General features: G+C 42.1%; 1 protein-coding gene across 1 annotated transcript in view; it reads left to right on the plus strand.

Annotated features, from left to right (window-relative positions):
- LOC144769388 (UDP-glucose 6-dehydrogenase-like) overlaps positions 1-24,144 on the plus strand; it is an 80,232-nt gene that overhangs the window by 44,266 nt on the left and 11,822 nt on the right. Inside the window, exons 7-10 of the mRNA XM_078653443.1 lie at positions 1,380-1,474; positions 10,509-10,639; positions 16,187-16,326; positions 23,274-23,365. Coding sequence (XP_078509569.1) covers positions 1,380-1,474; positions 10,509-10,639; positions 16,187-16,326; positions 23,274-23,365 — 458 coding nt within the window. The remainder of the gene's footprint in view (positions 1-1,379; positions 1,475-10,508; positions 10,640-16,186; positions 16,327-23,273; positions 23,366-24,144) is intronic.

The following is a 24,144-nucleotide window of genomic DNA, read 5'->3' on the forward strand; positions in this document are numbered from 1 at the left end:
TTGAGGGTGTCAAGAAGGTCAAAAAGTTCCAATTTATGCTTAACAGCAGACCGGGTATTAAGGAGGGAGACTGAGGTCAAAGATGGAAGGGTATCTTTCAGTTTGGAACAAGAATGAGGAGACACCAAACATGGTAGCTCCTTCTGAAGGCAGGAATACTCGCAAGCAGGGTTAGAGTAATCGTGGCGGGCGATTTCAAGGGAGGTAATCCGGGTCAGTGTAGAAGGGCTGATGGGCCAATCATCATAATATGCCAGAAGTTGATTAGGCAAGTAGGAAAGGGGATGAACAGAGTGAGGGGCCCCGGGACCCGGCCTGGCGCGGACGGGCGCAGACGGGCTTGCCTTTGGCGCGCCTTCGGTGCGCCCGCTGCGCGTGGCCGCTGCGCGGCCGGGAAAGGCACATAGTAAAGTAAGGAACAAGAGGGGCGTGTCCTGCCGTAAGTGGGCGTGGCCTGGGCTGAGGGCTTCCCCAGAATGGCAGCAATCCTATCTGCAACCCGCGGCAGTGTCAAAATCGGCTGCGCGGGGAGAAGTGCAGAAAATGAGGGTGTCCAGGTGCAAGGAGCAAAGGAGAATGCTAAAAGCACAGTACAAATACAATTTTTAGAAAAACAATCATCGCTCCCGGCTTCCGCCTCAGGAGATCGTGACTATCTAAAACCTAGGCGATGTTCCTGAAAACTTGCAAATTTGCTGTAATATGTTGTAGGTGGAACGAAATTCACATACTTAATCAATTTCACTGCCATGTTGATTATTTGTCAGAGAATATATTGAGCTAATGTAAAAATGCTGTATTGTACTCAATTTCTTTTTATTCCTAATTTTAGATACAAATGCATGAAATGTATGGTGGTTGGTATATGAAGGGGGTGGTGTAACGCGTGTACCCCTTAATGATTTGCACCTTTGTACAACTGATCTTATAGGTGTGCTATTGTAGGATAGCAAGAAAACCCTTAACATTCTTTAAAAATCAGTGATTTTAACTCCGTGATGGTGAAGCGTCATAACCATGAAACTTAAAACATGACTGTATGTGCTGCTCGCATCTGACATGCGATAACTGCAGACCGCCACTGACAGCTGCTGCTGTGTCTGCCCATTCCCTTCCTCCCATACTCAGAGTGACCAAGGAATTTTTCTGTCCTGGGAATTGGTGTAAGTAAAACAACTGTACCCCGAATCCTCTCAAAAGGAAAAACACAATCAAACGTCCCAGTGCCTCAATCTCCAGCGAGGAGGAGCAGACCTGTGTGGTCTAGTGGAGGCGGATTGATGCTGCAAATTAGCAGTACAGAGCAGGAACTCCAGAAAGTACCATTTAGACTGTTATGTGTTTTATTTCTTTATTCTTTATACTTTGTTTTATTTCAGGGTTCGGAGGTAGCTGTTTCCAGAAGGATGTCCTCAATCTGGTCTACCTTTGTGAAGTTCTTAACCTTCCAGAGGTGGCGCGATACTGGCAGCAGGTGAATGTGATATAAACATGCTCATGCTGGAAGTTAAGCGGGAGAGGGAAATCAGTTTGTTTGAGCCACATGTATTCCTTGATCTGATGACACCTTGTAAAGGATTGCTTCATCAGCAATTCATGTTGCCTCTAGATGGCGTTATTCTCGTTGGATGAGCTTCTGAGTACCTTTGGAGCAGAAGGACAAAGAGATTTGACCTTAGTGGTAAAGCTCCTGAATTAGCTGAGTGGGTGAACTCCCTACGGGATATATATATGCAATCTGCTGATGCGGATTTGCATTCTCCTAAAGTTGATTTGCAATGTGTACTGATGAGCTGGGTAATGGTAACACCGGTAATCCAAAGTTCAGTTTGTAGTGTAATTTATTATAGAATTATGCTTGTTGCACGGCTGCATGATGGCTCAGTGAGTTAACACTCATCTTGGAAATCTGTTGAGATCTGAAGGTTACGTGCTTGAATCCGGATATGTAGGATTCAACCATCATCCTACGAAAGTCTGTAAATTAAGGTGCATTACTTTGGGTAAGAATAACTTCTGAAGCTTCCAGCTCTTAGATAGGAGTAAAGTGTTCTTTTGAAGTGCTACATATATAATTCAACAATCTAATCTAGCTGTGCATGAGAAATGGATCACTCAAAATGTATCCGTTTGGAACCATGATGACATGGGAATGGAAGTAATGCATGTAGACATAACCAAAGGCATGCCTTGGAGTGAAGAACTGTAATAGGGAAACGATTTCTGTATTAAGGTGTTTCTGTGATATGAATATATTGAGGGATGAGAAAGTGATGGTCCCGTAGCTGCATTGAGTGAGGCCCTGTCCAAGCTAAAGCGACTGCCACAAAAAAGTCTTTAAGTTTAGGGATTGTCACTAGAATGCAATAAATCCCTTAAAAATACTTTAAAAACTTTATTCAGCAAGCACTGCAAGTAACCCCTAATTTTGTGGATTTTTCATTTTGTTTTTAGAGACACATGATGTTTCAGCGGGCATTTTAGTACTTTGAGCCCGATTTAAAGTTTGGTGGGTCATAGTCCACCAGTAGGAGTAGCAGAGAACAATTTTTCCACTACCCTGATGGACTATTGCCCACTAAATTTGGAGATCACCGTCAGCCCATTGGTGATCTCTTTACCTTGTGAGGAACCATCAAAAACGCCATCACAGCGGTGCCTCTGACTGTTCAAAAACTTTAGTGAACGGCTGTTATTGGCTTTGACGGCATTTAAAGAAACATTTTGTTTTTCAAAAGCAAATTCCCATAGTGGGAGTTCATTAAAAAAAATAATGACTCGCGCATGCACCCTGGTAGTTTTTCCTATGTGAGGAGTCATTATTTTTCTGTTCGTCACTGCCAAGTTTTCCATGGCGGCAACGAACAGTAAAAAAGGACATCAGGCCGTCTGCCCTAAATAGGGCAGGTAGCCTGTTGTCCTTACTCAGATAGCCAACATCCTGCCAGGCCATTAGATCAAGCTTTTCATTAACAGAGCCAATGGGGTACCATTGACAGAAAACTGACAGTCCGCCTGACTCTGAATAGGGCGGGAGGACCAAGAGTTTGTAAAGGAGTATCAATCAATCAATCAATTTCAACTTTATTCGGTTAAAACAAGTAACCATAAAAGTACATATGAAATTTCATCCATCAAATATAAAAATACATTGTAGAGAGAAAACAAAATTTAAAATTTCTCAAATACAAATTGAATTACGTAATCTAAAAACATTTAAAAAAAATTCAGAGATAGATGCCACAATCAGAATAACATCCAATTTCTGTAATATTAAAAAAGTTGCGCGGCAGCGATTAACTTCCATCTCTTTCAGGATGGGGATTATCAGTCTTTTTCGAGGTGAAATAATATAAAACTTGCAGAAGAATAAGACATGAATGTCCGATTGGTCAGATGAATCGTCACAAGGGCATTTAATTAGATCACATGACCAGGAGTTCTTAACAGGGAAACTTATAACTCTAAAAAAGATATTTAACCTAAAACGAGTTAAAAAAAAAAACGCTCTTGTTCGCTCATGATAAGGTTTAAGTATGACTGTAGTTTATCATGGGACAGTATCAGTTGGTGAGCTACAACAGTCTTTTTCTTTATCTCTTCACTTACTCTGGTATCTTCCAAGTAGCGCATACATAGTATTTTCAGAGATTTCCTTGAGATATTAGACATTGAGAGTGGGTCATCGTAGTAATTTGGACAGCCCAATTTCACAAGGAAGTCTTCTACATAAACAAACCATCGTATCCTGCCCACGTGATCTAAACTTAAAACATCTTTTAAAATAGCGCGGTTCAATACACACTCATCATTGGTCCAAGCCCTGTGCCACAGTAATATCGGCTGGACCCTAATTGTGTCTTCGATGAAGGGTTGACCAAGTTCTGTATGGCAAATGTAACTTGAGACACTCTCAGGTACAGCTAAGATGTACCTCAAGAACATATTCTCTACCAGCTGGATTGATTTTATATTGGCATAACCCCATATACCAGCACCGTAGACAGCAATTGAAATGCAAGTTGAATTAAAAATCCTTAAAAGTTCCACTGTTGGTTTTTTCCCCATTTAAAAAAAAAAATTTTTTTTGGCCAGGATCGATTTACCAAACAGAAGTTGCCTTGCTTTAATTGCACTTGCCCATGTGCCAGCTTCGTGAAACAGAATGCCTAGATATGAAAAGGTGGGGGTACAATCTAGGGGCCTATCATTAATATACATCACCCTCTTTTTTTTGTTAGCGCCAGAGCCACAGGTCATCGAAAATGTTTTAGTGCAGTTGATATTTAGGTCTAAATTTGAGATAAAAGTGTTAAAAGATGTTATTGGGCCTTGTAGTGCCATAGGCGTCCGGACCATGATGACCGCATCATCTGCGTAAAGAAGCGCAGGGATGGGTCTTTTGGCTACCATGGGCATATCATTAGATGCTTCCAACAAGGCTTTCTCAAGGCCATTTATATACACCAGAAATAAAAAGAGTGTGAGAACGCATCCCTGGCGTACCCCGCGCCCTATGTCAAATGATCTAGTACACTCTCCATTTTTCCCATATCGCACTGTCGCGGTGGCACCAGAATAAAGTTCTCTTAAAAAGTTTCTAAAAAATAGACTATCTAGTGATAATACCAGGGTGCTGGCACACGTGCTGGAGAAAGCTAAATTCCTAAATACACCAACGGCGGCAATAACGTTAGATGCCGAAAAGGCTTTTGACAAAGTCGATTGGGCCTTTCTCGAAGCGGTATTGTGCAAGTTCAACTTAGGCGCAACATTCACGAAACTTGTAATGTCCCTTTACGCTTGTCCTACTGCGCGGGTGAGAGCTGGTGGTTCTTTCTCCTCATCTTTCTGTCTTAAACAGGGAACAAGACAGGGCTGTCCTCTTTCCCCATCCTTGATTTTTACTAGCAATTGAGCCGTTTCTACACCATATTAGGCAGAACGATGCAATTGCCGGTATCCCATTCAACGATTGCACCGTAAAACTGACCGCGTATGCAGACGATGTACTCATTATGTCAGAAAGAGCGGCTGAAGCTATTCCTGCGCTAATGAATACTATCGATGACTACTCCAGGGTTTCAGGATACAAACTAAACAAAGATAAAACGGAGGTAAAACTCTTGAACAACATTGGAAATAAGGATATCCTTGGAACCTCTGGCCTTTCCTGGCAACCACAATACTTTAAATATTTGGGTCTTGATTTTGGGAAGGATTTAATATCAACCTTGAAAATTAATGAGGAACTGACGTTAAAGAAAATTTCCACATTGTTAGACGGCTGGTCACCCAAGTTTCTGTCTTGGTGGGGCAGGGCAGAAACTCTCAAAATGATGTCCACCCCACTGGTGAATTACTTGGCTAGCATGCTTCCTATGACTTTTACGGACGACTTTATCAAGAAAGTGGATAAGCTATTTGGTGAGTTCCTGTGGCGGGGGAAGAAAGCCAGGATATCATTGAAAAAGTTGCAACTGGGAAAAGAGAAAGGCGGCCTGGGTCTCCCCTCGCTCAGGAATTACCAGACGGCTTTCCTCTGCAAACAGGGAGCTCTCTGGCTGGTAGACTCTCCACCCTATGTCCCAGTGTGGTTAACCATTGAAAAATCTATCATCGCACATGCACCCTTACCAACTCTCCTTACTATGGATTTAACATACTTTCCTCATTCCAAATACATCCTGTTAAACACTAGACGAGCTTTGCTACGGCTCGACCAATCCCATAAAACCAACTCCACCATAAAAAAAAACACTTTTGTGTCACTTTGGAGAAACCCCATGCTCAAACTAGACGGCAAAACCCTCTTCTGGACATTGTGGGCTGAAAAGGGCATTAATATGGTTAAGGACCTCTATGATGGTGCACAACCAATTCCGTTCTCGACATTACAAAAGACATATAATCTTCCCCCCATAGATTTTTATCAATTCCTGAAATTGAAATCTGTCATCTCTAAACGTAATCTTACTACTGACTCACCTTGGCTCCTGACGCGCCTACCTCAACTAATTTATGCGGGCCACTTTGTGTCTGAAGTCTATAAGCTACTCCTCCCTCTGCCCAACAGTTCCCACAGACTGGTGGAAGGTAAATGGGAATCCGAAGTTAACTCAACGGGTATAGTAATAGACTGGGATGTAATACACGCAACCGCCTTATCCAATAAAATATCTCCAATTCTTTGCCAGACGAAATACATGATGTTAAACAGAACATTTTGGACCCCACATAGGCTATTTAAATGTCATTTGAGAGACACGCCCACTTGCTGGAATTGTCAGACAGCGGCTGGGGATCTTGCCCATATGCTTTTCTACTGCCCCATATTACAGACATTCTGGGGAAAAGTCTTTGCTTATATCTGCCAAATTTTCAAAATAGACCCTGTGAAGGACTTCATTTACGTTATACTAGGGGCAATAGACCCTCAACTACCGGACATTCATGACCGCCATCTTCTAGATCTAATGTTGACGTTGGCATGCAAGGTTATCCTTTGTAAATGGAAGAGCTCATCAGAAGTCAACTTTGGAATGTGGCAAGAATGGCTCTCTTTCCTGAGAGGAGCTGACAATCCAGCTCTGCAAGCGACTACATGGAAATCCTCCGGCAAGAAATTGTGGGAATCCTTAGATGCATCATCTTTTCATTATGACCCTCCGTGATGTAATACTTAATATTGTAATCTATTCGCATGTGGCTGTTTCTATAGCTCTCCACCTGATCACTTTGTGCACACCCTACTTTTTGGGTAGTTGGATGTAGTGTACCTGATCCGCTTGTCTTATTTTTCCTTTGATTTTCTGTAGGTGTCTTTTAATAACATGTTTGAATCAGTCTATGTAATTGAAGATTTATTGTATTGTCTTTCGTTTCCTTTTTCCAAAACTTTCAATAAAAACGATTTGAATTAAAAAAAAAAAAAAAAAAAAAATAGATTATTTTGTCTTCTACTCCCAAATTTCCCAAGATGGACCATATGTTGCTATGTGAGACGCAGTCAAATGCTGACGTTAAGTCAACGAAGACAAAATAAATGCGCTCCCGCTTAGCCCTGATATATTTTTGTTGTAGGATAAATAAATTTAGCCCTTGGTCCACTATCCCTACCCCTCTTTGGAACCCGTACTGGAGATCACTTATAACAGAACTATCCTCCGCCCAACTTTGGAGTCTACCCAGGACAATTCTCCCAAGGATTTTTACAGACGAATCCAATAGGGAAATTGGTCGGTAGCATGTAGGATTCTGTCTGTCTCCCTTTTTTTTTTTTTTTTTTTTGGGTTAAAAACTTTTATTGAGCAATCAGATAAAAAGTACAGAGATGGGCCTACAACCACACGGGCTGGCCGCTAATTCGCAAAGCACGTACCATGCAGTAAACATTAATCTCCGTGGCCAGGCCCAAATCACAGATTAAATATTGCACAAAGCATATGACAGGACACAACAGTTTTTGTCTTAAACATTAAAATAACAAACCAAAACAAGGCGAATGTAGCAATCACGTCAGCCCAAATGACAGAGGGGAAGTACACTAATCAGGAAGATAAAGGTAAATCAATGAGACTCGGCAAGGCCGGGGGGCGGGGGGGCAGCAAGGAGGACAGGAAAATCTTAAAAAGAGAATGAAAGATTTCGGGAACGTCAGCCTAGGGAGACAGGGTAACATCGGATGTGTCAACCAAGGGAGGGGTACAAATGTCTCCACGATATGCATTCCACTGACCCCAAATTTTAGTCCACGCCCTGGGTCTGCCCCTAGCCACATAGACGGTCTTCTCTCGAAACATGGACCAGTCCATGTTATCCTCCCACACCGAAACGTCCGGAGGTCTGGATGCGCCCCAGAGTTGCGCAATGTCCCGCTTCGCGACTATGTACCCCAAGGTTGCCCATCTGGTCTGGGCCACAGAGTAATCTGTGGGTTCCCACACGTTCAACAGGCATCGTCGGGCCTCAGGCCGCAGGGCAACACCAGTCACGACAGTCATCACATCAAGCACATCAATCCAGTAGGCCGCTACCAACGGGCATTCCCAAAGTATATGCATAAATGTAGCACTCATCCCACAGATACGCTTACATAAGCCATCCGGGGAAAAACCCATTACAACCAGGCGCGGGCCAGTTACATACACGCGGTGGAGGATCTTAAGTTGCACCAAACGAAGACGGGCGGGAATGGCTGCCTCCTTAGGAGAAGAGAGTGCTGACTGCCAATCCTCGTCATCTAATTCCAATCCGTCACCGACCCACAGCTCCCTAAGGCGGACCAACATGTCGGCGCGACTATGAATCAATTTTTTATAAATAAGGGAGATAGTACTATCAGGCAGGTGTCCATCTAGTATACGATCTTCAAGGGGGGAAGACTCGGGCAGGGTCACACCAGGAGTTAGAACTGAGGCCAGGGCATGCCGGACCTGCAGATACCGAAAAAACTCTCTATCACTCAAGTCGTATTCTGCCTTAAGGGTCTGGAATGACTTCACGCTACCTTTCGCACAGACATCACCCACCTTACATATCCCAATCATATCCCAGCGGTCGAATCCCTTTGTAGACCAGAGACACCCCAAACGTTCAGAGGCATAAAGCGGCGTCGCCAGTGTCAGTCGATTCTCCCAGCCCAGACTCACATGCGCGGCGCGCCACACAGTGACTGCGATCCTGGACGGGCCCACAAGATGGCGCCCGGCCGATCTAGAATAAAGCGCTCTATTAAAGTCCCCTCCCGGCAGCTGGAGTCTATCCATCTCAAAGGCCGGATCCCGACCCGGTGAATACATCGCGTGGTTGATGGCAGACAGCTGGGCAGCCCAGTAATATCTCTTGATGTCGGGGAGCGCCATGCCCCCGTCATACCAAGGGATGGTGAGTTTCGCAAGGGCAATACGTGGACGCCCGTCCCAGATCAGTTGTCTTTGAAGACTCTCGATCTCTCGGAAATAGGTAGCGGGAACGTCGTCATAAGAATTCTGAAGTGCGTAGAGGAACCGCGGCAAGGACATCATTTTAAAAAGGGCTGCCCTGCCCAGAGGAGACAGGGGCAGCTTACGCCAACGGGCCACATCTAGTCGCAGTCTAAGAAGCGGGGGGAGGAGATTGCGCTCGAATCGGAGTGAGGAGTCCAGCGTAATAAAGATCCCCAAATACTGGAAACCAGACTGGACCACCCTGTCTCCCTTTTTAAATATAGGCACAATGGCCGAAGTAAACCAAGAAGGAATTATGCCATTCTCAGAGGCAGCATTGAATAATTGCACTAGGAAAGGCCCCCGGAGCTCATCGTTATTTTTAAACAGATCAGGTGGTATTCCGTCAGGGCCCGGGGCCTTGCCTCCCCTGGTGGCTTTAAGGCTAGCCATGACCTCCTCTAGAGTGACATCCAGTTTTAAATCCTTGGCTCCCACATCCCTTAAAGGTTGTGGTGGGGGTTGTAGCCCACCTTCTAGGGTACTATACAATTTAGAATAATGGTTTACCCACACATCCTCGGAAATGGCGATTTCGATACATGCTTTGGTCTGATCAGCAAAAAACGGGGCATTCACTGCTTTTCAAAAAGCAGAAACATCCCTAGTTTGAGAGGCCTCACATAATACCTCCCATGCCTCCCTTTTAATTGCCATTTTCCTTTTTTTCAATGCCTGATAATGGATTCTCCGCGACTCCCTAACTAATATGGGGTCACGGGGAACGGCATGTAAAGCATGTTTAAGTGTGGTGTGGGCCTTTGTACAGTCAGTATCAAACCATCTTCTGTTATTATTTCTTTTACGGTTTTTAGCTTCCACCCATAGACTTTCCTTGATTTGGGAAGCAATGATGTCAAACTGTTTGACAATGTCATGGCTATCAGAATTCTTATCTAGGATAGTCATGAAGCTAGGTTTGTGAAGGAGTATCCCGTACGCCATATTGTAAATCAGGCCCTTAGCCATCAATAAACCAAGTCCCTAGTCATCACTGGGATTCTAGTATTAAGCACAGTTAGGTACTTCGTTTCACTCCCTTAAAATGTATCTGATTTGTTTTTAACACCATTTTCAAAGGTGTTAGTCTCTTAACAAAAAAATGTTTTATTAATGATTTAGCACTATGTATTGAATCGTATGCAGATGGATTTCCCAATTGGAGATTACAGCAGAACACATGTGCTCTTTCTCTGGTCCTGATTGTCTGCTCTTCTCCCTCTTTGAATAACTGACCTTATCAAGAGTAAGTGCCTGCTTTGACACCGCACAAAGATGTACCATTACCTGCCTTGCATTGTAGGAGCAGATTAAAAATTTAAAAGATAGACAAGAAGGAGTATAACTTCCAGAATGCGCCTTACTCATCAGGCTGGTGATTGTTGTTGTTGGCTGTGTGACCAGATTCTTTTTGACGCACGCTTTGCATCCTTTCAAAAAGAATGAAAAGAGAACAAGCTGTTGGCAAATGAAGTGTACAGGGCTGACCTGTAAGTATTCCATCTTGTTGTGTCTCTAAAGGTGATTGAGATCAACCAATTCCAGCGCCACAGGTTTGCCGCTCGCATCATCCGGTGCCTGTTCAACACAGTCACTGATAAGAAAATCGCCATCTTGGGCTTCGCTTTCAAAAAAGATACTGGAGATACCAGGTGAGCTTACAGGGAATATTTCACTGTTCAGATTTGTTGAATAACCTACAGGAAGAGGAAACTGCGCTTTCAAGATATCTGGGGATTTGCCTGCCAGACCATGGTTCTGAAAGGCTATTCAATTTTATCAGAATAAGTTACAAGTTATGTTCACCTGATATGAACCTATGCCTGTATGGAAACCTGTGGTTTGCATGCTAATGAAACTCACTATAGTAAAAACACATATGCAGACTATTCACAACCTTGATGTGATAAACTTCGACACTGATTATGAGGTAATTTCTGAAATTGCCATGTTATCATTAAGTTGACATCTAGTGGAGTTGAGGCGCTAAGAATTATCTGTACCTCTACTGATTTGCCAATTGTTCTGGGAACAGCAAAATACCTGGGGTGGGCATGGTCTATTAGACGGAGGGCGATTTCTTTTAATGTAAATTGATTTTTTGTGTAAATGTGTATTTAACTGTTTTTATTCCATTTGTCAAAGCTGTCACAACGGTTTTTATTATTGAATGTATAAAAGGATTAATTTTAAGTCCTGTACCTTTTAAATGTATGTTGTGCTTTTATGAGTATTTTGCTCGAATAAAGCTTTGAAAAAACCAAAAAAACCATTATGTTGAATACTCTTGAAAAAGTGAATGTAACACATCTGAGCTAAACAACCACCAGAGCATCAAAAATGTGTTGAAAATACAAAGTGGTGAACACTGTTCTAATTCGTGGGGTTCATCATTCTCCAAACCAATTTGTCCTCTTCTGGAGAGCAGCACTCTAGCTCTAAACCTATGTAAGACATTCACAGTGCATAATCTGTCCTTTCTAAATGTTCAGAAATCGACAATTAACCACACTGAGCCACGACCAAGCACTGGTGCTGTGCTTATACAAACATTAAGCAGAGTTTGTTCTTTATTGTTTTCCTCCAATGATTAAAATTCATTACATGTTCTAGATGTTAAAACAAACAACAGTTCCAAAATTCTTATCTTACGAGAACCGGATCCACCTCATATATATGACTCATATATGAGGCTAAATTTGTGGAACATGCTGGCACACTAGATGAGAACCCTGTAAAAATGTTATGCCCGTATTGATTGATGTCTTGTGTGTTCTCTCTTTTCTATTTGTGTTTTGTCTTGATGCCATGTATTTTTAATTCAAGTGTAACAGAATTTTTATCTTTTAAACTTTCTTATGGAATGTATACTATGTATATGAAGGATCAGATAATATTATATGTACATTGATAGATTTTTGTAATTATATTTTTATATTAAATATTCAACACAGCTAGTTACCTCGTGACACTATATTTGATTCTTGGGGTTGTATGTCTGAGTTGTGGACCAGTTTGAGATTGTGTGGTAGTTGAAATGTTATTGATTGTAATTTTGCACTGATATTGGATTCCAAAGGGAATACTTTTTTGATGCTATTCTTATACAGATTTTAAGCAGAGTTTGTTATTTATTGTTTTCCTTTGAAGGATTAAAATTCATCACATGTTTTGGATGTTAAAACAAACAACAGTACTAAAATACTTAACTTACGAGAACCGAATCCACCTCATATATTATCCATATCGTAATAAGGAACTCTACAATTTGAAATCCAAGTACCGTAACCGAGTTTTAAAATTCACAGCAAAAATGAAAGCTTTAAAACTCACTACCTATTCATGTGCAGCCAAGTGGATTTATGAGTTTTTTCAAACAATGTCACTTCAAGGTACAGAATTTAATAACCCCTCCCTACTAGAAAGATCAATACCAACTATGATGAAACAAGCGATAATTAACACCTTGTTAAAATATTAATCAGCAGACTCCATTGTGCAGTCCACCCTCAATGCAATCTACAATCTGTCATTCATCAATAAGAATTTGGATAAAAGAAACCACCCAAAAGTTGCTGATTGTCTGGAAACCTTTCTAAGACAATCACTAATCAGGTTTCAGGTCAGATGAACATAAATAACACTAGTAAATATATGAGAAGGCATCCCATCATTCCTGGACAATAACCAACCAGCTACACGAATGCTCCTCAGCCTCTCAGAAGCCTATTACACCATGGATCACCTAACTTTGCTCCGCGGATTGCATGACTAGATAGGTCTGTCCTGCATTGTCCTGATATGATTCAGCCATTAAAATCAATGGGGTACACCCTGTGTCCCTCAGAACTTGGGTATAAGTGATATGAGCTACAGTAAGTTCTGTCCCGTAAAGCAATTGCTGAACAAAATCTAATTAATAAAAAAAATGTTGAGCCTCAATAGCACAGAATGTCATTAAATAGTCTCAAAATCATTTAAGACAGGAATAGAAGTCAAAAACGCACCACAAACAATTAATCGGTTTTCTCAAAATATATATGATTTTTCTAACAGTAAACTTTATAAGTGGCTATCACATACAAACATGAGAAAACAAACAACAAGATAGTGTGGTGACTTTGGTGAGAACATATGACATAGGGTGCTCGATATTCAACATAAATTAGATACACAATAGTGCAAGTTATAGGTCTGTTCCGTTTCAACATAGAAGGTTCAAACTACCCTTTGGAAAGCCTTCCTTTTAGAACAAGGGTGGAGAGACTTGGGAATTGGACAGATAAATGAAGCGTCGACGTTTCAACCCAAAGGTATGCATGAATAATGAACGTTATAGTGGGTCTTCCTCAGGACTGATGTACGGACTGTGGGCAGCCAATTCTGATACTCCTCTAATCCTGGATAGAGTTTAATTATACCCGAAGGAGACTCTGGTGTCGTCTCTCATCGATATCACTAGTAGGAAGTCATCAGGACAGTAACGAGCGAATCAATTGGTTCAAACCACTGGAAAAAATTCCCAGCAGTGCGTGACTCACAAATGCAGTCTTGAGGGGATGTGGCTAAAGGATCAAGACTTCTCCTCGGATTAAAGGGGTGGGCAAAAGATCCCAGGGAATGTAGATGAGTCAACCATCCGGTTGGAGTCACAATTAAGAATCTCAAATGGATTGTAAAAGCGGGTGAAAAATCTCGAACTGTCCTTGGATTAAAGGGCAAAAAGTCCCAGAGAATGTAGAAGATTCCACCGCCCGGTTGGAATATCTTCCGATGATCAGCAAAGAATGGCCGCGTTCTGGGGAAGTGCTCGGGCAAGACTAGATAGGTCTGTCCAGCATTGTCCTGATAGGATTAGGTCAGTTATCTCTGGCAGGGAACACCAAATCAGAAATGGCTCCTCAGAATCCACTTCAAAATCAACTCACTATGTAGTCCTTCAAGTGTTGTCACTATCACCGTTATTATTTATTGTACAGTGTGCTCCCTGGCACACATTATTGACTCATAACAACTACACTTGGGAGTTTTAGGTGGATAATTCACACATTTTTCTCAAATAAAATAAAAATTCACATGATCAAAGTAATTTCCCAGCAAGTATAGAACATATTGCATCTTAGGTGACAGGACCTCAGTTTTGTTCCTATTAAGGCATGAAAGACTGTCTAATTTTCAAAAATGGTCCACAAATGCAAAACATACTTCTTTTTACCCGGTCAAAGGTATTAGAACAGATTTCCATCCAATCCATGAATTCTAAGAAAAGAGAATTATCTTTTACAAGGTTTTGTCATAAAACCGAAGTTAAGAGAGCCAATGGCCAATTGTCCATTTTACAAAAATCAAACCTTTCCTCATCTCAACTCATATAATCAAACTAACAAGAGCCTTGATCATGACACAACTATACTACTGCAGAAGTGTCTATGCAGGCCTTTGAAAAAAAAAAACGATTACCGACATTGCAAATTATACACGAGTCAAGCAGTAACAATGACTGCACCTCAGAAAATTCTAACCTATGACACTTGCTCTGCTGAATGTCCATTGGATCCCACTATGAAATAGGATCAAGTGCAAGACATTATGCGTTACGCACAAAGCATTAGATCAAACTCGCCCCAACTAATCTATAGCCATTGGCTTCACTATACCATCCTACAAGAAATTTTAGATCAATCAATGCTTCCCAACTCATTCAACATATGCCAATGAAACTGAAGTTTGGAGAAAAGTTGTTTAGAGTCATTGCTTGAGTACCCTCAACAGCTGAAAATCCCCAGTTAAAACTATCCTCATGCCCTTGTCTTTGATTTGCTATTACAGTCCAATGACTTGCTTTCCTCTCACCCGCTAATCTTGATGCCACCCTGTATCCATCCCTTCCATTTGAGGCTCCCTTCTTGTTTTCTTACTATCACAGTATTTGTCATCAAGTAAGGGATATATAAAACTCCTTAAATAGATATGGGATAACATGCTCCCTGCCGTACATTATAAGGATATTGCAGGCACAGAGGAGTTCTTTGACTATATAGGGGAACAAGACCAAAGGACAAATTCCTCTCTAAAGTAATGGAACTCTAAAGTGGCTTGCAATATCCTTTTAACATAAGGCAAAAGGTATTTTATTCCTTAGAATAGGTGGTCACACCTTCACGCTTACTTCACACTGCTTAAATCCTTAGTGTCTCTTGCTCTTTCAAATCAGAGATAATGTGGTTATTAACAAGAAGAATTACAGAGGAATCTGAAGAACAAAATTAAATACACCAAAATGGCAGTTAGTCATTTGTTAAAATGTATATTAGAATCAGTAGAATGTAAGCCATATTAGTAAAAAATATATTCCCCAGACTGCGTACAAACATGTACAAAGATTCTACCTTTCCTAGAATTACCTATAGTGCAAATAATAAGTACATTCCCATAAATATCTCCTTTCTGCTGAAAAATTTTCCTTCTTCCGATCTGTTTTTCAAAAGTGAACTGACAGTTCTCGTTGTTGAAACTCCTACTGTAATTTTGCTATGTGACCTGCCTTTTACCTTGGCCACAGGCTCTGGGAACATACATTATCCAGTTTAATCGGGATATTTAGCATTTTCACCTTTACTTTTCATAAGCATTACTCAGCCTTCGTCTTTAACATTGAGAGGGTATAAAAGGACACATAAGAGGAGTTTAATTATGTGCAATCTGACATACAGGAATGCAAGGCTGAATGAAAAAGCTGACTAAACAATGACTGATCCGGGTTAGCAATACATTATACTATCTTCTAACAGGCCCAATATAAAATTTTAATTACCCAGGCTCGATTGTCTTTAACAGTAAAATTCTTAGCAAGCCTCCCATTTTTCACCCTGGAATTGGACTGTGGATGAGGGGTAAGGAAAGGAATGCTTGACGAGAGTAACATTAAATCATTTGCTAAATATCCTGCACTGCGATTTTGATACCAAATTATTGCAAATGGAATTCACCAAACACGATACTTGAAAGTGTGCGTATTCTTTCAGTATTTTACCCGATGCCTGGCTCCTCAAATTCTTGTCTTTTAAAACACTTAAAATGGAATACTTTGAATCCCACCATAAATCGGGCGTCCTTTAAATATCTCCCACTTATGCACTTGATGTGCTATTTTCAATTGGTGCCTTATGAAAGTAACTTTCTTATTATCCCCATTGCAGGGAATCTTCGAGCATTCACATTTGCACATACCTGATGGACGAAGGAGCCAGGCTGGCCATCTTTGACCCCAAGGTAAAGGAGGAGCAGGTCATACACGACTTATCCGCATCCTGCATCTTGGAGGATGATCCTGATCGAGGTAAGGTGCTCCATTCCAAAATGTCAACCCTTCAATCTAACACTTTAATGAGCAGGTAAAGACATGTTCATTGAAATACCAAGACTGAGGTCAAACCTCTAAGATGTGCTCTAAATCAAAGAAATTACACTGGGCATGCAATAAGATTTAACGTGCCTGTTAGCTCTGCCGCCTCCTGTAGACGTTTATGCAAAAACATACAAACATTTTGTAATTTATAAAGATATTGGTGGACGAATATTGATCAGTATACATCCACTTTATTAGCCACGCCAAAATCTTCCTCAGAAGACAGACAATAAACTAATAGCATTCTCTGACTCACATCTTTATCATTGTATTTTGAGTGTGCATTTAACTTTAGACCTGTGGTGCTGTATAAATCAAGATGGTACTATATGAATATTGTTGACGAGTTGTTTCACACTTACTCAGTGCTGTCAATATTGTAACCCCGCCCTTCCCTCTGTAAAGCCATCATAACATGCATTCTCTCCGGCATTAAAAAGTAGTTTTCTCATAGCAATTTCGATGTACTAATGACATGGAATTTGACATGTGCCCTGAAGTAATATGTGAATGTTTGTTTAGTTACTATAATTAGCACGTTACATGTGCGGAGTGTACTAATAAATACATGTTAATTAATTTATTACTATAGTATAAAGGTAAGATTCTTTACTATTACTGCAGTACAGTGCAACTTTTTATTTTTTTTTAATTTATTTGAGTTTTTTATTATTTATTTGAGTTTTATATAGCGCTGGCTAGACCCGGAGGTATCAGAGTGCTTTACATAGGGCAACAGAGTGTTACAAGTTACAAAAATAATCACATTAATTATAGAAAGGTTACAAATTCAATACAGGAGTTATTATCGACCATGAAAAACAAGACCAAAGGAAAGGAAAAAAGAAAAAGGTCAGGGAGAGCAGGGAGTCAGCAGCAGAGAAAGAGATGAGACATAGGTCCGAGGTCCGGCTGGGTAGGTGACGGCCAAAGCAGTGTGCCAGAGCCTGTCTCCCCTATAGCTGTCGGAGCAGCTCCACCGGGAATCGGTCATACATTTCGGACTCCACCAGATAAAAATGAGGATCAGGAAGGGACCAAAAGTCTATAGTCCAGAGACGTGCTGGTGGAGCTGCAAGTGTGACAGGATAGGAAGGGGAGTGTAGCTTGGCAGCCATCTTAGAGTCTGGCATATCAAGTCTGTTGATCTCCAAGACTCTGTAGGTGGTATTGTCTCTGGATCTTAGGAATTGTTTCCTCAGCTAAGCCCATTGTCATAGTGGAACATCAGGACCCCCTTGTCAGATGGGACATCTTCCCATACCGGTGAAAATACCTTGTTGGGCACCATTTTAGAGTCTTGTTACAACTAGAAAGTAACTTGGGAACTGACTTGGGAAGACAATGCATATGGCTCACAGATTCCAATCTAAAATCAGTTAATAGAAGAAAATAACTAGGACTTTGCACAAATCCTATTTATTGTGATCCAGTTTTACGGCAAGGATTTAAGACCTTGTGCTCTGAAGAACAAGTTACTTTCCTGTGGTAGTGCTTGTTATGCTCGATACGCTATCTAACTGCAGATACCTCACCTTCAGAATATGCCCAGGCACCACACTGGATCTAGACGATTTTAATAGCATTGCTCCCGTAAGCAGGAAGGTGGCTTTCTGTTGTTCCATTCCCACTTCATTCCACCCTGGAAGTGAGGAAGATGCTGCATATAAGGGTGACCTTGGCGGCTGAAGTATGTTCCTTTCTTGACTCTGTCTTCCGCTGTGATGCGGAGCTCCACAATAATCAGTGAATGCCAGGTGCAAATTCCTAGATTGGTACATTTTTTGAGATAGGAAAAATGACTAGTCCACAGAATGGGGAGATGAGAGGGCGATGAGGATTCTGCTGTTAAATAAAATATCCACCAGAAAGAGCATTACCGAAGGTAAGTAACTTGTTCTTTTGATGATACTTCTAAATGCAGATACCTCATCTTTAGAATGGATACCAAAGCAGTGCCTCCCAAAGAGCAAGGAGGTGGAATAGATCAAATCAAAAAGTCCTGTAGGACTGAATGAGTGAAATGCTTTTCTTGGCAGATCTGGCTGTCAAGGCAGTAGTGCTTCATGGATGTGTGTACAGATCCCCATGTCACAGCCTGACAGATGTCAAATACAGACACCCTGCATGCCAGCACAGTGGTAGCATCATTGGCCATTGTGGAATGGATGCTCAACCCCTCAAGAGGCTCCTTCTTGGCCAGCTAGTCTGCAGATCTTGATGCACGAGACTATCCACCTTGACAGAGTCCGTTTCTGAACTGCCTTGCCTTTCGATGATCCAGACACCGCTACAAAGAGCAGAACACGATGGTCTTTGGTGCAATCAATGTAGAAACTCTGAGCTCTTTCAGGATTCAGCCAATGATGTCTCTTTCGAGAGGTGATGCAGAGCAAAGAGTGCTGGAAAAGTGATGGATTATCTAACATGAAAAGCTATCACAACTTAGAAAAAAAGTCCACCTTACTCCGTTGTCACACTTTGTCTGGAACAAAGATGGTATAAGGGGACTAGAGTTCCCAATGGGGCAAAGGCCTTGGTATTTTTTTACATTGAAATAACAGGAGCTCTATGACTCCCTTGACCAAAATACCCGGTAGAGCAAGATGAACAAAAGCACCATTGAGAGATGTCCGGATGTGAGTAAGAGGGGAAGCCGGTGAAAAGGGAAAGGCATAGCAGAGCCTTTATGGATGATCTGGAGAACCCACCTGTCTGATGCTATATTTTGCCGCCCCTGGAGGAACTATCTGATCCTGCCTCCCATGGGATGGTTGTGTGCCACTAAGGGCAAACTAAAGTATCTTGAAGGTGGATGTTGGAGGGAGGGACTGCAAAGTTTTCTTCCTTTGACGGCCTAGGCTTAGTCTGCTTGATCCAGCTCCAAAGCCCGAAAAGACAGGCATTGCTTTTTGCTGGGGTATTCGGCCTTCTGGTGGGCAATATGCCAATCTCTGGATTAGCAGCAAAAGGGGCAAAGCTGGTGAGGATACTCTCATGTGGTGTAGAAACACCTAGGGAATGTGTCTTTGCCCAGCTTTCTTTAAAGAGTTCAAGCACCGAGTCAGCCTGCTCGTAAAACCAGGTGAAACCCATCAAATGTGCTGATCATTAAAGAGGCTTGTATGTCTCCAAAAAATCTTACTGCTGAAGCACATGCTGGTGCGTACTGCTCTACCCATGCAGTCATTAGTGTCAAGCCCAGAATGGATAATATACTTTTCGGCATCCTGACCATCCTGGATAGTTTTAGCCAAATTGGCATGAAATTCTTTGGGAATTTCGGCAAGATATCTCCAGTCATGTCCCATAAAGCATGTGAATATTGTCTCAGCAAGCAGCTGGCACTGACTTACTGGAGAAACAAGGCTTCCCCTTCCCAAAGGTCTCAAGGTATTTCAACTCTCTATCAGGAGTCATGGGGAAAGACCTGGTATTCACCCAACTGGTGGAAGCTTGAACCACCAAACTCTCTGTGGTAAGTTTCTGTGTCAGGGTCACCCTGTGCCAGCTTGTGGTGTATGGTAACCTGTCTGTTTTCTGGAGGGCAAGAACAGGCCCCCACCATGTGCCAATGAGGGTGTCATTCAGGGCCTCATTAAATGGAAGTAAAGGCTGCAATTAAGTTTGTCCAGGCTGTTAAACCTCTGCTAGAACATTGTTTTTGACTTCCATAGTTTGTAATTGTAGGTCCAAAACCTCCAACGCGCGTCTCATCACCACGCCAAAAGAGGCACACACTCCAGTGTCTGGAAAAGTGTCCAACCCACTAGCATCTTGTAAATCTATACATACATTTTCATCCTCATAATGTTGGAGAAGATACTCCCCCTTATCATCATTTTCATCCCCAAATGCCGGTTGACTCTGGTCAGAGTCCAAACTGATAACATGATGGTGTGCTGGGGTCTGGATCTGAGATAGGGGCATAGTTCTGTCTAAATTGAATGGCCCGGGTATGGGTTCATCAGTATGTTTCTGAGACGTGACCTCAGGACAAGATAGATCTATCATAGAGTTGGATAGGACAATAGCGATGTAATCGTCTTCTGGCACCGGCAGCGTTGGTGCCAGTGTTAATGTAAAAGGGACCAGCGTGGATTGTGGTGCTTGATTGGAAGTTGTCTCTGGAATCGGAGCAGACCCCAAGGAGGGTTCCGGAGGCATAGACAGCGCACAGGGTGGTCACACCAGTGGTATCCCAACAGGAGGTCTCCACAGATCCTTGAGGCCAAAGGCGCACCAGAGGTAGCCAGAAGGTTGCTGAAAATTCACAAAATGCTGTGCAGACAAATGATGGACGGAATGCTGAACAAATCAAACATTCACCCCCAGTCTAGAGATCTGGGTTAAATCCATTGTTCTTTTGCTCACCATTCCACCCCAGATTGGACCCAGCCATATGCAAATCAGTCTTGACCCTGCTCCTCATGGAATCAGTCCAGCCCAAACAGCCAAGGCAGGTCCTCCCTAGACCGGAATCAATCTTCCTGGGTCTGGGTCGGGGGATCACCCCATATCAGCCAGGCTAGCTTGAATCGATTGGCACAGCGAGCAAGGGACCCACGTCCGGGCATACCCATACCACTTAGCGCAAAAAATGCTGCGCAAACAAATGATGAACGGAATGGTGAACAAATCAAACATTCACCCCAGTCAAGAGATCTGGGTTAAATTCACCACATGTCATTTTTGAAGGCCTTAATCTGTTGCAATGCTGCCAATTGATCTGGAAACTCAGGATGCATTGGAATCAGTTGAGGAACTGGCTCTTGGGCAGGGGTCCGAGAGCAGGACTGTGAGGCACCAAGATGTCCTTGCGATTTCTTAGGTCAAGAGTGGCAGGACTCTGACAAATCTTCTTGGCTTTTTTGCGCTTCCACTTAGGTTTAGACGTACCGAAAGATTTGAGATTACTTATTTTGGGGATGTCTCCAAGAGCAGGAACTGGTCTAGATCCCCGACTTGGAGCACGAGCTGGCTTGAAAAACTTATTTCAGTATTCTGCGATCTATAGCTTCCCTTCACTGTCCTGGATCACCTTTGGGTTCATAAGCACACACTCCTCTCAGGACTTGGAGTTGACCACTGAAATTAAACACCAGAGACCGACCTTGTGGGGATCGATCACAGATATCTCTTTGCAACAGTCCCAACAAGGCTTACACCCAGTTGTTATAAGAAGGGGTTATAGCCCTTGCACACTGAAAAAAGAATTTGTAGAAAAAATCCATTAAAGACCAGAAAAAAGCTGGGAGCGAGCTCTAGATCCGTGTACGAAGGCATGGAAGAAATTAACTGATGTCAATGCACAGGGGTGGCACTTAAATTCAGCTGTATTTGTCACTTCAAGGGCAGAATAAAGTCAGAGCAGAGCTGGAGGATGCCACCTATCGGAGTGCAGGAGCAATGCTGTTAAAATATTCCGTATCCAGTCTGACAGTTGGGGATATCCTAAAAGTAAAGGAATCTGGAGTTAGAAATGTCCATCAGAAAATGGAATATTGTTGCATAGTTTTTTCATAAATATTTGCCCATGAAACTCACAGCATGGTTTTTAAACCATATATGCAAGTCTGCTGAGTGCAATATGCTTTTCATTTCCGTTGTTGGTAGAGGTGAAGGGGCTGCATGATTCGATAATTTGCATCTCTGGAATCATAATCCCTCCCCACACTCAAAACACATCTTTTTTTATTACTACTTGCCATGTTTTAATCATTGTTGTATTTTGTAGTCTGTGTTTATGCTATAACTAGACTTTCAGTAAAATTCATTAGTAATACGTTTAGACCCTCCATGAAGTTATTCTGTTGCTGATAAAGACTAGCAAGTCTTACCACATAGCCAATTGTAAGTAAACCTCTTGCATTACTTATCCTACTCGATGCCCTTATGGTTTCGATTACTATACTTAAGACCCTTACGATGTTGGTGAACGTCCAGTAGGCCTTTTCACATCCATGATCCTACATGATACAATTCCATCAACAATGCTACATGAGGCCATTATAACATCCACAATTCTACTTGAGGTCTTTATAATTACAATTCTGTATGCATCCATTACATCATCAACATCCCTACTTGAAGCCTAATAACAACATTCTATATATATGTGTGTTTGTATATATAGATTATACACACACACACACACACACACACGCATATATATATTTATATACATATATGCCAAATAATGCTACAAAGGAGAATTGAAATAATTTATGTAATTTATACAGCACAGGAGGAGTTCAGATGTAAACATAATCTTGTAAATGCACACATTTACAATGCTACGTTTACATAACATTAGCTATGGCAGGACGTTCACCCCGTGCCCCCCTGTCCTCCTTCCCACTCTGTCTTCCGCCTGCTGGGAGCATACAGCTGACCTCCTCCTGTACTGCCTGAAACAAAAAACAGGAAAATGACGTGATTTATTTAGGACTTTAGAGGTACCGCGTATACTTTCAATTCTGGTTTGCAATAGCAGTTGGCATTTGCCCCAAAAATTGCAACATGTATTGAAAATTAGAAGAAGCGTTGGGACGCCAGGACAGTCCGCTAAAAACTGACTGTTCGGAGAAATCTAGGACCTCTGGTCACCTAACCCATGGTTGAGAAAAATTAGCCAGTGGATGAAAGCCCTTGTATGAAAGCCTGTGCTGCACAGACGCAGATATAACCAGAAAGTTAAGCCAACCGTTTCTCTTTCTAAGACTACAAAAATTAGGGCAGTTCACTATCTCCTTGTATTTTGCCCTTGATGGATGGATGTTATCACTATTACAAGGTTCAGATGTATCTTTTCATTATTACGAGGTAAGAAAATACTGCTATGGTGAATAAAGAGAAACTTGTGTTTTACGTTGCAGTGTCCAGACTAGTCACCATTTGTTCTGACCCATACACGGCTTGTGAAAACACACATGCGATTGTCATCTGCACAGAATGGGACCTTTTCAAAGTGAGTATCAAAATCTGCAAGTAAATGTTACCTCCCCCCTCCCACCCCACAGGGCCATATCTGTGTATTATGTTATTTTATGCAGATTTGTAGAGCTCATTACCTGGCACTGAGTAGGTGAGAGTCTAGCTAAACCCAGAGCCTAGTGGGACTACTCAAAATGCCAGGTCTTCTTGTGGAATTCATGAAGTGAGGGGGAGTCTCTTATGTGTGATGGTAGGCCATTTCATACGTAAGCAGTGACGTACGAGAAGGCTCGATTGCCGGATCTGATTTTCCGTATCCATGGGATGTGAGCATGAGTCCTGATGATCCGAGGCATCTGGAAGGTTTATGAAAGAAGATTTGATTGTTGATTATGCTGGGCCAGTGTTCTGCAGTGCCTTGAAAGTGCGGGCGAGGAGTTTGAAATGTGCTAGTTTCTGTACAGGGAGTCAGTGGAGCTCCTTCATGTGTTGTGTGATGCGAGTGCGGCATGGGAGTTTGAGAGTGATTTTGGCTGCTAAATTCAGAATGGTCTTCAGCCTTCTGGTGAGTTTTTGGTTGATCCCAGCAAAGAGATTGTTTCCCTAATCCAATTTGCTTGTGACCAGGGAGTGCTTGACGGTTTTCCGGGTACTGATTGTGAGCCATTTGGATTCTTCCTCAGCATCTTCAGGGTATGGAAGCATGAGACAGTGATGGCATTGACATGGGTGGTCATGTTGGATTTGCTGTCAGTGATTATTTCAAGGTTCTTCGCCTGGGTGGTGCGGGTCAGTCCAAGCTCTGCTGACCAC

The sequence above is a fragment of the Lissotriton helveticus genome, chromosome 7, assembly GCF_964261635.1.
Source record: "Lissotriton helveticus chromosome 7, aLisHel1.1, whole genome shotgun sequence".
Classification (NCBI taxonomy): Eukaryota; Metazoa; Chordata; class Amphibia; order Caudata; family Salamandridae; genus Lissotriton; species Lissotriton helveticus.